General features: G+C 35.9%; 2 protein-coding genes across 2 annotated transcripts in view; both read right to left on the bottom strand.

The window, feature by feature from the left end:
- The window catches only part of LOC148153410 (uncharacterized), a 440,640-nt gene that overhangs the window by 245,147 nt on the left and 181,988 nt on the right, over positions 1 to 13,505 (bottom strand). The window lies entirely within an intron of this gene.
- mnx1 (motor neuron and pancreas homeobox 1) lies at positions 232 to 7,365 on the bottom strand. Its single transcript, XM_014998706.2, has 3 exons — positions 6,579 to 7,365; positions 5,619 to 5,779; positions 232 to 1,183 (listed from the first exon to the last, which is right to left on the bottom strand). Exons 1-3 carry the CDS (start codon positions 7,087 to 7,089, stop codon positions 893 to 895), a joined length of 963 nt encoding a protein of 320 aa, XP_014854192.1. The 5' UTR covers positions 7,090 to 7,365; the 3' UTR covers positions 232 to 892.

Consider the following 13,505-nt stretch of genomic DNA (forward strand, 5'->3'; position numbering starts at 1 on the left):
ACGCATGTTTTTTGTTTTGTTTTGTTTTGTTTTTTTAATTTCTTACTTTTACAAACTAAGTTTCAAACCGATATTACAGATTATAGCTACCCATATTAATTAAAATCTCCAGTTTACGTGAAACTATCCAGCAGCATCCATGTTCCCCTGCTTTTTAAAGGGCGTATTAATACGAGCCTATTGTCGGTGTGGTGTGAAATGTTTCCTCTGTCTGACTGCCTGCTCGCTGTTTGCTCTCACTGCCCGTTTGCACAGATCCGACAGCGCTATTAACAGTGATTCCCATGACCCGAGCTGTCAGAGCAAAGAGAGGGACACAGGACTCAAACACTCCCTGTAAATCATGAATGAGCCTCTGTGTTTCCGAAAAGAAGGAGGAAAAAAAAAAGAATACGCCGAAACATTACCTGATTTTAATTTTAAGTTAAAAAGAACATTCTATTTTACATTATTTGCAGGGAGATGAAGGTCAAACAATTATTATTGGCATGCATTTTTTTTCTATGAGCAATTTATTGTATAAATACATTATAGAAAAATAATTTTCCGTTTCATTTGTGATATTGCTGTGAATAATTTTGTTTTATGGCCTCTTTTCCCGGACAAACCGCAGAATTTCGCCAATTCTGACCCACTCCAGGCTTCATGCAGTGTCTTTATGTGGGTGCGCAATGAGCATAGCCTAAATAAAATGCAGGTCTTCTGATTTATTGCTTCTTCTTGTTTAAACATCAGCTTCATTTTTTTTATTTTTTTTTTTTTTTTTTTTTTTTGCGAATTTCGTTCAGGAAAATTCTTGGATTACATGCAACTGCATTATTTTTCTTTTCTTTCTTTCTTTTTTTTTATACAGTGAAACTTCCCAAAGTCAGTCAGCTGAAGGTCAGCTCAGTTAAGCCTGCGGACTGGCGTCGCTGTTGTGATTGCGCTCCTCGTCCGAAGAGCAGTCCGACGAGTTGTACAAGAAACTGTCGCCTTCGTCGTCGTCGCTGTCTCTGAAGTCTCTTATTCTGCCGTTTTTTGAGTCCGTCTTGCTGTGATAATCTGACTGTTCAAGTCCGTCTGATTTCTCCTGGCCGCTCTTGTTGGTGCCTTTCTGCTTCTCGGCCTCCTGGGCGGCCTGCTCTTTGGCCTTTTTGCTCCTCTTCCATTTCATGCGTCTGTTCTGGAACCAGATTTTCACCTGAGGAGAAGAGGAGTCGATAATTCAACTAACAGAAGCGTCAAAAAGGTTATTGGACATAATTGTTGTCGGGGTCTTTTTATAGTTTTCCATTTACTTCTTATTTCACGTCACTTCTCTTTGTAATAGTGTTTTAGTCATTTTCAACGCTAATAAAAACTATCTTATTTCTCCACTAAATGAAATTGAGACAACAAAAAAATAGCACTCGTCACCATCGTTTCCACATCCGCGTAGCGAGATTGTAGGTGAAAACAGTTCATCTTATAATAACTATTAAAAAATGAAAATAATCACATTTAAAAGCAGGTCTTATTTTTAAATGTCACTCCTTTGTGTATATTATCAAAAAGGGATCCCAAATGTAGCAAACAAAGGTCTTTCCTCTAAGCAGTTACATTTTTCAGGTTGAAAGAAAAAAAACACCATTTAATGGACTTCTTTATAAAATCTACAAAATTACATAACATTCAAAAATTATACCATTTTATCTCAAGTTTGTCCAGCTGAACTGTTTAGCAGCTGTAAAATTATTTAAAAAACACAAGGCTGTAAAGATGGCTATAGATGCCTAAAATAGTTCGAATGTGATTAGAGTTCATCATACAGGACTACCAATAATTACTTAAATAAACTTAAAATATAAGCCAAAATGTCAAATATCTAAGTTATTCTTTCTAGGTTAAAGCAAGCGTTGGCTAACCATAATGTTTGCAGGGTACAGTGTTAATCATTTTATATCGTTTTATGTTTATTCTTTCTTCCAAATGTTGCTCTTTAAAAATATTATAATTACCCATCTGGTTGTGTCACTTGTTTTTAACCTTTACTGCTCAAAACAGTATAAAAACTTAATAACTGTGAGTAAAATGTGAGTAAAAGTCATCAATCCACCTAACACTGCCCTTGCTGAGCTTAGTGTCCCGGGGGATTGTCACAAAAACTTTCAAAATCTGATTCATTGTATTTTTTTTATTTACTTAACATTATATTAATCAATAAATCAAAATCGCAATGAGCTAATTCAACTGGCCTCTTTCGGTTCTTATGTTTAATCTGGGGTTTAAGGATCATCCTATAGTATCAGTAATCTGAGATTCCACCATGGGGGTGCTGGTGGGCACTTTTCTAAACCCAAATAATATAAAACAATTAAAATGAGCCAAAATAAACAATAGAAACATATTTTTTAAAACTCCAATTGACAACAACTTGACTCATCTGGATTTATGACTACGGCATATTAAAATTTCTTAAATTTCTTCATGGTTATTGGTTTTGGTGTGCCATTCCAAAGTTAAAAATGGTCCCCATTTAGCCGTCCTTTTAAGAGCTTTCTAAAGGCACCATGTCAGCACTGTATTAAACACAGCAATGCTAAAGAACGGGCTAATCCTGGTGGCTGTTTTAGTAATGCTGCTGTATTTGACAAAATAGAAACTTGGATAATTTCTTGTATCTGAGCAAAATCTAATGCAATAGAGAAGACAATCCATCCATCCATCCATCCATCCATCCATCCATCCATCCATCCATCCATCCATCCTTCCATCCATCCATCCATCCATCCATCCATCCATCCAAGTGAAATTGGGAAGTTAAAGGTGATAAAACATTTGTTCAGGCTATATTCTTATCTGCTCTACTCTTAAGGTGTACAAGTCATCAAAAATTATTTAACTCCCAATTGAACATTTGACTTTGTAATGTAATAATGCTCAATTCTAACAGCATTAAGGCTTGTTCATTTTGTTGTTGTTGTTTTATTTGGGGTGTTTTTTGGTACCAAATATTACCTTAACAATTTGATCAGTGAAGTTATTCTTGTTTTTCATGTGCTGTGTTTATCAAGGGACAGTTAGGCTAATAAGTTAATATGATTGTTAATATGACAGTATAATATAAAAGGTTAAGTATTGTTCAAACCTCTGGTTTAGATAGGCTGTGCTCTTAGCAAAAAATAATTTCTGTATCCCGCTTCAGCTGTCAAAAGTGTTAATGCTAACATCAAACTTGGAGGAAAGTTAAACTTCTTAACGACACTAATGTTTTTGCCATAGCAACAAACAGATGTATACTTATTGTTTTTGGAGACATATGAGTAAAATTATCGTAGTTATGTAGCTTAAAATAAATGTAATTAATTATGTTTAGTAGTTGATGAATTGTCTGTTGAATCTCACATGATGTCTAGTCAAATGTGCTGATTAAAATGTACACAAAAACTGTGTGTAAATAGTTTTTCATTAATTAGATTGAAACACTTAGTTTTTTTAGACAACTAAAACAATGCCCAAATGTAATTTACTCTGTTTTTGTGCTTTTAAAAATTATAATAGTCACTGAGTAAAGCCATTATAAACTGGGCTTTTCTTAGTATAGTTACTGTAAAATGCATAGTGCCATCTTTCAATTTGATGAAAAGATTCCATCATCTTATAAACCAATTTTAAATGTGGTTTAAAGTTGAAAAGATGTTGGTATAAAGCCGTCTACCATACAACTGTTGGTTAAAAGTCATAAATATTAGCTATTGAAATTATGTACCTAAATTCAAATTGAGTACATTGGTATGTAAATAAAACGTTCAATAACTGTTACATTTAAACATAAGCTTCTGCTTTGGTAACAAACTCGTTTCAAACCTTTTCATTATCAGTTAACTGCAGGTGTTGGTTTTATTAGCTGTACTTGTCATTTGCTAATTTAAGTTTATAATTGAATTAATTGACTGAAATGAAGGTTAACAAGATTTTTAGTTGAGGTAATTTTGTGTTGGAGCAAGAATTAAAATTTTCATCCAGCCTTAGCTAGCTTAGCAACAGCGCTAGTGCTAAAACCAAATTTCCAGTGAACTAAATTTACTTCGAGGAGGTCATTGTAAATGAACAGCGCTTCTTAGTTGTAGTTCTAAGGAGAAGTTTATTTCTGATAAAGTAGAATTTAAAAGTTTGCATCCTCTTTATAGTAACAGTGCTAAACAATAAATGCATACATTTTATCAATCCCACACTGGGGGAAATTGACATCACAACAACAAAATTACAAATAATAAACAATCACAATGAAAAACAATCTAAAAGAAACTAAACACTTTGCACAATGTATATAAAAAATAATAAAACCTTTTTTATTGCACCTATTAAAATAATGTATGAGATATGACTTACGAAATATGGTACAATGCCAATGCAATAATAATTGCATAGATGAGTTGTAACAGAGACATTAGTGGTAGCAGGAAGTACTAATTTACCAACAAGTTGTAAGTTATACAGTCTGACTGCAGTTTGTATGAATGACCTGCCGTATCTTTCCTTCCTTTAAGTGGGTCTATCAGTTTGCTACTGAAGGAGCTGCTTATGCCCCAGCAATGTCACATAGAGCATTAAATGGATTGAGAATTTTGCTTTCAGCTTAATGCTAAAGTTAAACATACAGGCAAGATGAGCTTTGTAACCTTGTCGCAGTCGTTGCCTATCAATAACATATCCAGCTGTAGTTTTTCAGGGAAAAAGTTTAACACAATGCTTGCATAGTTTTAAAATAGATTTTAAAGGTCTGTGTTCGTCTTGAACTATTTTCTCAACAATGACTATGCTACAGTTACACTTGTCAGCAAGCTACACCTTACAGGTTGGCTTGAACAACACACAGCTTCCTTGGCAGCTCTTCTTAGCTACAGTTGCCAGGGAAAGTGTTCACATGCAATATGTTCATTGCAAATTTTGTAGCTTTTTATGCCTCAATCAGAAACCAAGTACTTTTCTTGTTTCTTTTTCTTTTTTAACATGGGAGACAAGCATAATTTAGTGAAAGAAACAGTGAGGGTGACGTGTATATTTGGTGTCTAATGAAATGCATTTGGCATTAATCAGTCTGAACGTGCAGCTTTTTATCTTAATGAAGACAATTCTGAATTGAGAAATGTGACATAAATGGTGGCTTCTTTTGATTAATGACATAAAAAAAATATATATATATAGTCTGTTGTATCTAAATTCCAAGCGAATTCTAAACCAAATAATTAATTTGTTTATTTGATCAATCAAAACTGAATTAAATTAATTTAGTTTGATTTAATTCCACTGAAATTTTTAATACAACAAATTTTGCTAAAACTGTTGTAAACTGGAATTGAACGAGTTGAATTGTTACTATGTGATCAACTGCTTTAGAAGTGTATATAGAAAGAAAGAGTTCTGCTTTCAGTGTGCAGTCAATAAATTGAATTCAATAAACTGAATTGAATTGTGCATTCAATTCAATAAATTGAATGCATAAACTTAAAAAGAAAACTGTTGGCCTGTACGTTTTCAAGTGTTGTGGTGTGTAATATTTTATTTCTGAGAGCAAAGGCAGGTCCTCATTTCCAAGTTGTTTGCCTTGTGTATCACGCAATACGCTAAATAAAATGCGCAGGACTGAGTTATACCTGAGTTTCGGTGAGCATGAGCGACGTGGCTACCTCGAAGCGCTTTGGTCGCGACAGATACTTGTTCAGTTTGAACTGATGCTCCAGCTCCAGCAGCTGCTGACTGGTGAACGCTGTCCTGGGTCTTCTGCACTTTCCGAGCAGGTTTGACTGCGTCTGAGCTGCAAGACAAAGACAATGAACAAAGATGCGTTGTTTTCTGTGTAATAGTCCTTTATAATAATTAAATTGGTCTCATTGTAGAAATGTACGTTCTTGACAGATGCGTTGATATTGAGTCCAGTTCTTAAAATGAGATTCTATGCGGTCAAAAATGATAGTTCCACACATGAACGCAGACAAACTTTCTGCCCTCTTATTTTTTGAACAAATCCGCTAAAGTGAGCAGAAACAAAAAAGCCAGTATATCTGCTGAGCAGATCGCATGTCGGCTGTGGCTTTCACACTCCTCTGCCACTTTCCCCCACTGTCCATTATCTGTCCATTTTAGTTCCTCTGCAGAAAAACCAACGCTGCATGACAGCCTCCGCGTCGAGGCCATGCAGTCTGGTGGGAAATGTGAGCCTTGATATTTCAAAAATAAACTTGTATAATTAAAAAAAAAAAGATGTGCCTGCTGTTTTAACGCATCTTATTACGCAAAATATTTTTTTCTTTGTTATATTTTAGTAAATAGAATGAAACAAATTCAGCATTTATAATTTCTACTACTGCTGCTGCTTATTTCCACTGAAAGTTCTATTTTTATTTGGTACAGCAGTTTGCACATTCCTCTGAACCTTATTTTTGGCATTTTGCTTTAACTGTATTATTAAAGTTTTATTTTTTTTTCTTTCAATGTGTTATTTATTTATTTACGTTATAGTTTTAAACTTAACATGAAAATAAAATAATAATACAAAAACTTTCCCCCTAATAATCCTAAACGGAGAGGAAGGGTGAGAAAATTCTGCAACTCACCATTAAAATCGGACATCTTTGGCAGCATCATCCCAGCTGTGGACACTCGCAGCCAGTGGTCCAGCTGGAAGGTGCTGGCTGTCAGTTTAATGGGGTCGCTGGTGTGGTGGTGATGCGAGCCGTGCGGATAGGAGTAGGACAGTGCGGGGTGTTGGCCCGTCAGCGCAGCGGCGGAGTATGTGTACATGGGATGGCCGTAGAGAGCCTGCGCCGGGATCCCCGCGCTGCTCTGCGGGTGTAGTCCCACCATGCCGTGCGCGCTGTTCAGGAACCCCGGCTTGGGAATCAGCCCGCAGGTGGAAATCCTCGGCGGAGACGGCGGCGTCTCGGCGCGTAACGATTCGGCGGCTGCCGTGAGGTCCGGGGCAGCTCCGCTCCCGGACGACGGGATGGAGGAGGAAGATGCGGAGGAAGAGGACAGGGAAGTCACAAGTGCCAGCGGTGAAGTCTGCGCCTTTGGCGTATCGACTGCCAGAAGCGCGTCGATGCGAAAGTTTTTGGATTTCTCCATCGGGTCGGCCGGTGCGCGTCCTGGTAGCCTCTGCAGCCGCTGAACTGGAGAAGAAATCAACCCTGCTTTCCTCACCTTTCAGAAGTTGATGGTGTCCTCCGAAGTGTGAGAGAAGAGCGCTGTTTGACACTTAATCCCGGTCAGATGGAGGCGATTGGTGCAGCATGAGTCAGGGGGCTGTCCCACCGGATGCACTCAGCGGACTCAACACCGCCTCCTGCCCTAATGACCGCGCACCAAGATGATGGCAACAATATTTACGCCACGATTGGCTTAATGGCAGCGAAAAATAAATAAATAAAATGCTGATTTAAAATAAAATCAGTCATGACTTTTTCCAATAGTGAATTTGTATGTGTGCGTGTGTGTGTTTTTAAATATAATAAACTATTTTTATTACTATTATTATTTAGTTCTACTAGTCCTTCAGATAACCATTGTACAGCCATTTTAGTGCGTCGGATAGAATTCAGACAAGCAACAACTTTAATTATGCTCACATTGGGTGAACAATTAATAATAAATCACATGTTGATTTGATGTTCAAATTTGAACAGATATACCTGTGGCCAATGGAGTTCAGAGAACTCCTCTTCTAATGAAATGGTTAAATAAAACAACGCAATAAATCTGAAATTCTTCAGAACTTACAGTGCTGTTAAATGTTTGACGCAGCCTTTTTATATTAATAAAAAAATAAAATAAGACAAGTTTTATAATAAAAAAAAATTGATTGACTTCGACTCAGTATTTTTTCTTTCTAAAATTAAATCCGTAAAGGTTGGCGGTGAAGGGTTCAAAAGGCCTTTCAATATGGTAGCTATTTAGTCATTATTAGACATTTGTTCTTCATCTTAGTTTCCTCAGGTGAAGTTCAAGTAAGCAAGTGCTGCATGTAATTTCGGTTTAGATCAATTATGCATTAGAAAATACTGATCTGATATATTTAGAATAGATTATTTTTAAATTAGACACGAATTAGTAAAAAAAAAAAAAAAACAAAAAAAAAACGGAAACGCAAGTGGTGTCATGTTATTGATATTGGAGGCAGATATTCAGTGGCTTTCATACATCCTGTCTTTCAACCTTCTGGAAACAATTTTTGTTCTAATCATAATTTGCGATACTCACAGGGTGATTGTTCAGGTCTTTTCCTGCTGCCCCCGCATTGTGATTTGATTTGCTTTGTCTGTACTTGGTCATCTATACCTTCCTTCAGAGCAGGTCCAGCACAACGCCTTTAAAGGGAGCGGGGAGCGGTGTGTGAGAAAAAAAAAAGAAGGAAAAAAAAGTATATTTCCACCACTTGTGTGTGTGGGAGGGTTGTTTTTGTTTATTTGTTGTTCGTCTGTATTTTTTAATTTTTTTACCTTTATTAAAAGTCATTTTATCACAAGTCTTCTCTTCCCGTTAAAACTGATCAAATCAGACTCTTTGTTAATGACACTGTTTATGCTTAAGGTTGTCTGCCCCAACTTCTTTAATTTCTATAATGTGAAGAACGTCAACACATGAGAGGAATGGAAACAATGTGTCTGCACTAGAGGCCAACAGGGAAATTTAAGTAAAAGCCCTCCTTCTGTCACTCCCACAGTCAGAAGCTGGCAGATGTACAGCATGCGCAATAAATCCAGACATCATCAGCAAACTGTTAATTGTGCATTTGTAAATATTGTGAACAAAATGTCAGGCAACAAAATTAGAATAAAAAAGATTTTTGCTAAATTTCTGGTACACAGAAACAAAATTACTGTGTATAGATAGATAGATAGATAGATAGATAGATAGATAGATAGATAGATAGATAGATAGATAGATAGATAGATAGATAGATAGATAGATAGATAGATAGATAGATAGATAGATAGATAGATAGATAGATAGATAGATAGATAGATAGATAGATAGATAGATAGATAGATAGATAGATAGATAGATAGTATTTTTTAAATTTAATATCCTAAACTAAGTTATTTATGTCAATTAAATGTAGAAATAAAATGAAGACAAAATCGTCCAAATCATGACGAGCAGACGGAGGGACTCGGTCTGAATAAGCCACTTAAACCTAATGGAAGAGGAGGCCGAAAACGAGAATTATTGACACCCCGTTGCCCTTAACCTGTCTCCCAATAAAGCTGATTGGTTTTTGTCTATTCATCAGCGACGCTCGCTCCCCGGGACGTTTATTTGCTCGGGGGAAATCAACAAGTCAGCCAGGAGTTTTCTAGTAAAGGATCGCCGTTTAATTGCGGACCCTGATGATCATGACCAATTACAGAATGATAACTGGGAGATTGATGCGGGTACTGGGATGTCATCACACGGGCCTGCAACTAAAGCTGAAAAAAAAAAATGCTGGAAGGTGGTGGTGGTAGGGGGTCGCGGGGGCGGGGGGGTTGTATCTTGCATGAAGGTGTTTAAATTTAATAATTTAACTTATGTCGAAAATGACTATTGTGTTTTCAGCTATTGCATTCAGATTAAGTTTTCTTTGTTTTCAAGTAGATTTTGGGCACTTTGGAAGAATTAAAACGAACTGGGAGCTCTATGGTTAAATCTGCAACACTGGATGTTTTCATAAAGAAACGAAGCAGAAAATTAAGTTAAACGCATTGTTCCAGCCTCATTTACCAGCCCGAGTCTTCATCGGCACACGGGTTTAATTTCATTAAGGGCCCCCGCATGAATATTTCTATTAAGGCAGCGGTGAAATATGGGGCCATTTACTATTGGCCCCGACCGATCACCCAGATTTATCGCCCCTTTTCATCACATCTTTAAACGAGAGAGAAATTAATAAGGCGGCCCAAGATGGAGTCGGACCTGCAGAAGCCTTTTTCTTCCCTGAAAGCTGTTAATTTGCCCCGTAATTACGTCCACAATTAACTAAAATACAAATCAACGTGACAAATCGGAGGAGTTTATATATTAATTACCTGTGCTGAATTAAGTGGGAGCTGCTCTGTCTCTTTTAATGCAATAAATATGTTCGCCCCAACTGGCCCCAAAATGGATACATTTATGAAATGTTTTGGAAACATTAACTGCTAATCATTTTCATTTAATCTCTCTCTCTCTCTCTCTCTCTCTCTCTCTCTCTCTCTCTCTCTCTCTCTCTCTCTATTTTAGCACACCTCTTTGGCTGACATTTTCCGGTTTCAGGAGAAAAACTAAAAGCCTTTTCTCAGTCCAACTATAACCAATAATCCCAGTGATGAACTAACTAACTAACTAACTAACTAACTAACTAACTAACTAACTAACTAACTAACTAACTAACTAACTAACTAACTAACTAACTAACTAACTAACTAACTAACTCAAATATGACCCAAAGATTGCTGAAGGCAACAACAATGAGGAAACAAGATATTCACATAATTTTACTGTTTGCATTTTCTTGCATTAAAAATGTATTTGTTTATTTATTTATTACTTTTTATTCATGGAGCGTTACATTTTATTAGATTTTTAGGCAAGTGGCTTGTTGGATCTTTCACAATGGCGCCCCAAATCTTGACAAGAAGTGATTAGAGAGCAACAACTATTTTAAAAAAAAAATAGATATGCAGAAAATTCAATTTTGAATTGAATTTCCACAACAGAATGTCACCTTACTACTATTTAATCATTATTTCATTGCAATTAACAACATCCCATTGAAGGAAATGTGTCCAGCCTCTTTTTGCTAAGGTTTTTATTTTTAAAACCCATCAAAAATGACAACATATTTCACACAGTAGGAATTTCTTTTTTCAAAAGATCATGTGACAGTTGAAGCTCTGAAAAAAGTTTGGGATAAATGTTAAAAACAGCTCTTTGGACCTTACAGACTGTAGACCCCTGCTCTACAAAAGTGTTGCCTAATTTGAAGTGGAAGAACAAAAACACAGGGTTTTAAAATGTGGAAATTGTCCATGTGTGGATTCAAGTGTGGATTTGAATGCATCCCTCCTTAGGCAAAACTTTATTTTTATTTATTTATTGGTAAAACTACAACTGCAAGACTCATGGCTCATGCAGGTTTGAACATTTATGCAGTAGTAGAAACAAATAGAAACACAGAAGTGAACAGGAGGATCTGGCAAAGATCAAACTGAGAGGCTTTGATGTTGGTGAGGTTGATCACAGGAATGGAGGCCAGTGGGACTATTTACTTGATAGATAACAGCTGATGGAGAGAAGAGCGTTAAAGAAAAAACAACTGAAGAGCATCTAATGAAAAAAATAAATGATATGTTTCCCAGATAAACAAAGCACATAACTTTGGCAAAATGGAAACTAAAATGCAATACCAAAGCAAGGACAAGTGGAACACAGATTGCACAAAGGATGATAACTAAATTCACAGGAATGTACATAAAACCACAAACCCAAGCATAAGAAAGACAACAGGTATCAATTTTCAGTGATGGGTTGAACAACAACACAGAGACACAAATCCGATGAGGACTTATACATAAGACATTATATTAATTTTGGCCTTTCGTGACTTATTTGGGCTCTTAAATCAACATAGACTGGTTACACAACAAATAACTGGAATTGACTTTTATAAAGAAGAATTTGTTTCACAATTTGAATTTATTTGTTTTTGTTCTATGCAACACAAGTTCAGATAAAGGTTTCTATATCTCACAACCAAACTTGTATCTGTTGATTTGATGCGAAGTGGAGGAATTTAGATGTAGTTGTAACATTTTCAGGAGTTATAATTTAGAAATGACACAATAACTTTAGCAGTATTGCATGAATCTCGAGAGTTGGGCAGAGTATACCCCAAAGTCGCACTCAAGTAAGAATAGCACTACAACATAGTAAAAGTAAGAAGTCCAAGAAATTATTCAACTAAGAGTAAATAAGTATTTGGTAAAAACAGGCCACTTAAGTACTGAGTAACTGATCATAAAGTCTAATTTGATATTTTGCAGTGATGCAATCAGACACACAAAAATAAAGTTATGTGCAAATTTTGGTATTCTAAAGACTAAAATGAAAAAAAGCACATTTTAAGCATGAGAAACAATTTTTTAAACAAATATTTTCTATATAAAACTGAGATAATAGGTAATGTATAAGTAGGCCTGTCACGATAAACGATAAATCAATTAATCGCACGATAAATTAAACCTATCGACCTCATTTTAATTATCGGCTTTATCGTCTCTTCCTGCCTTTTTTTTCTTTCTCTTGATGACACTGAATGAAAAAAGGCTCAACTCCGGTGTTCTCCACTGACCTTCCCTTCCTATTTCCTTAGTGTAATGTCCAGTGCACACGATACGAGTTGTCGGCCCATTTTCAAAACCTGAGAGACACATTAGCCAGCAGAAATCCTAGGTATAACAGCTCGATCGGGTTCGATCGTGCTGTGTGGTGTCCAGCTACAAGTCCAGACCGGCGACAATCTTAGAATGGCCAATGATCTAAAATTATCTTAACGGGAAAATAGGGGGCAAAAAATCGTGTAGTGTGAACTACTGCATTAGGTAGTCGGATGTGCCCGTCTTCTCTATTTAAATCTAGTGATTACTGAAGGGCAATATAGTATACAGACTTCATAATCTGCACTCTTTTGGTTGATTGCAGGATTTATTTCCACTTTGGCTTTATGTTGTTTAGTTCTTATTCAAGTACGTTTTTTGTTAATGGCGACTGAGAATCCATTTTATTTTTGTTTTTGGTTGTTTTGTTTTAGTTTATCAGTTCCAGTGTTATGTGTTCTTTTGAAAATAAAGTGTATCTATCTATGGCAGGAAATAGCGTGCATTATTATTCATTTCCGTTAAATCAGTGTCAGAAGGTCTTGAAACAATATTATCGTTTATCGCAATAATTTTTTTAGACAATTAATCGCTCAGCAAAATTTGTTATCGTGACAGGCCTATGTATGAGTATGAATAGGCTAAAATACGTCTAATGACAATATATGGTGTTGATCTTATAGTCACTTGACCTCTAAATAGCACATCAGACAGAACATTAGAACTATAATGCTTGTGGAGAAACAAGAAGTTATGCTTTAACGTACACTGTAGGTTTATGTTCGCATTTTTGGTTAAAATTTGTTTTTTGTTTTTGTATTAGTGAAGCTATTGGCAATGTATAGTGTATTTAGAAATTTGACATAAATTAAATGGTACTTCATAATACTTAATTCAAAATAACAAGTATTTCCCATTCCCCAAAAAAGTGATTCTTATAAATGTAACTAGTTGCTGCTCTCCTCTGATTTATTGTTTATTTTATAAAGATACCATTTTGAAGTTGGCAGGACATGGTTGAGCAGCTATCACTTTTGAGTATGTCCACAAATGTAACCAAAATCCAACCCAAGACCTCTCAACACGTAAAACTTTATTATGAATTACAACAAATTGATCTTTCCTGTCCCCGCAAAATATACAATTCTT

The sequence above is a fragment of the Poecilia mexicana genome, unplaced genomic scaffold (assembly GCF_051168715.1).
Source record: "Poecilia mexicana isolate PSO_F unplaced genomic scaffold, ASM5116871v1 scaffold_20, whole genome shotgun sequence".
Classification (NCBI taxonomy): domain Eukaryota; kingdom Metazoa; phylum Chordata; class Actinopteri; order Cyprinodontiformes; family Poeciliidae; genus Poecilia; species Poecilia mexicana.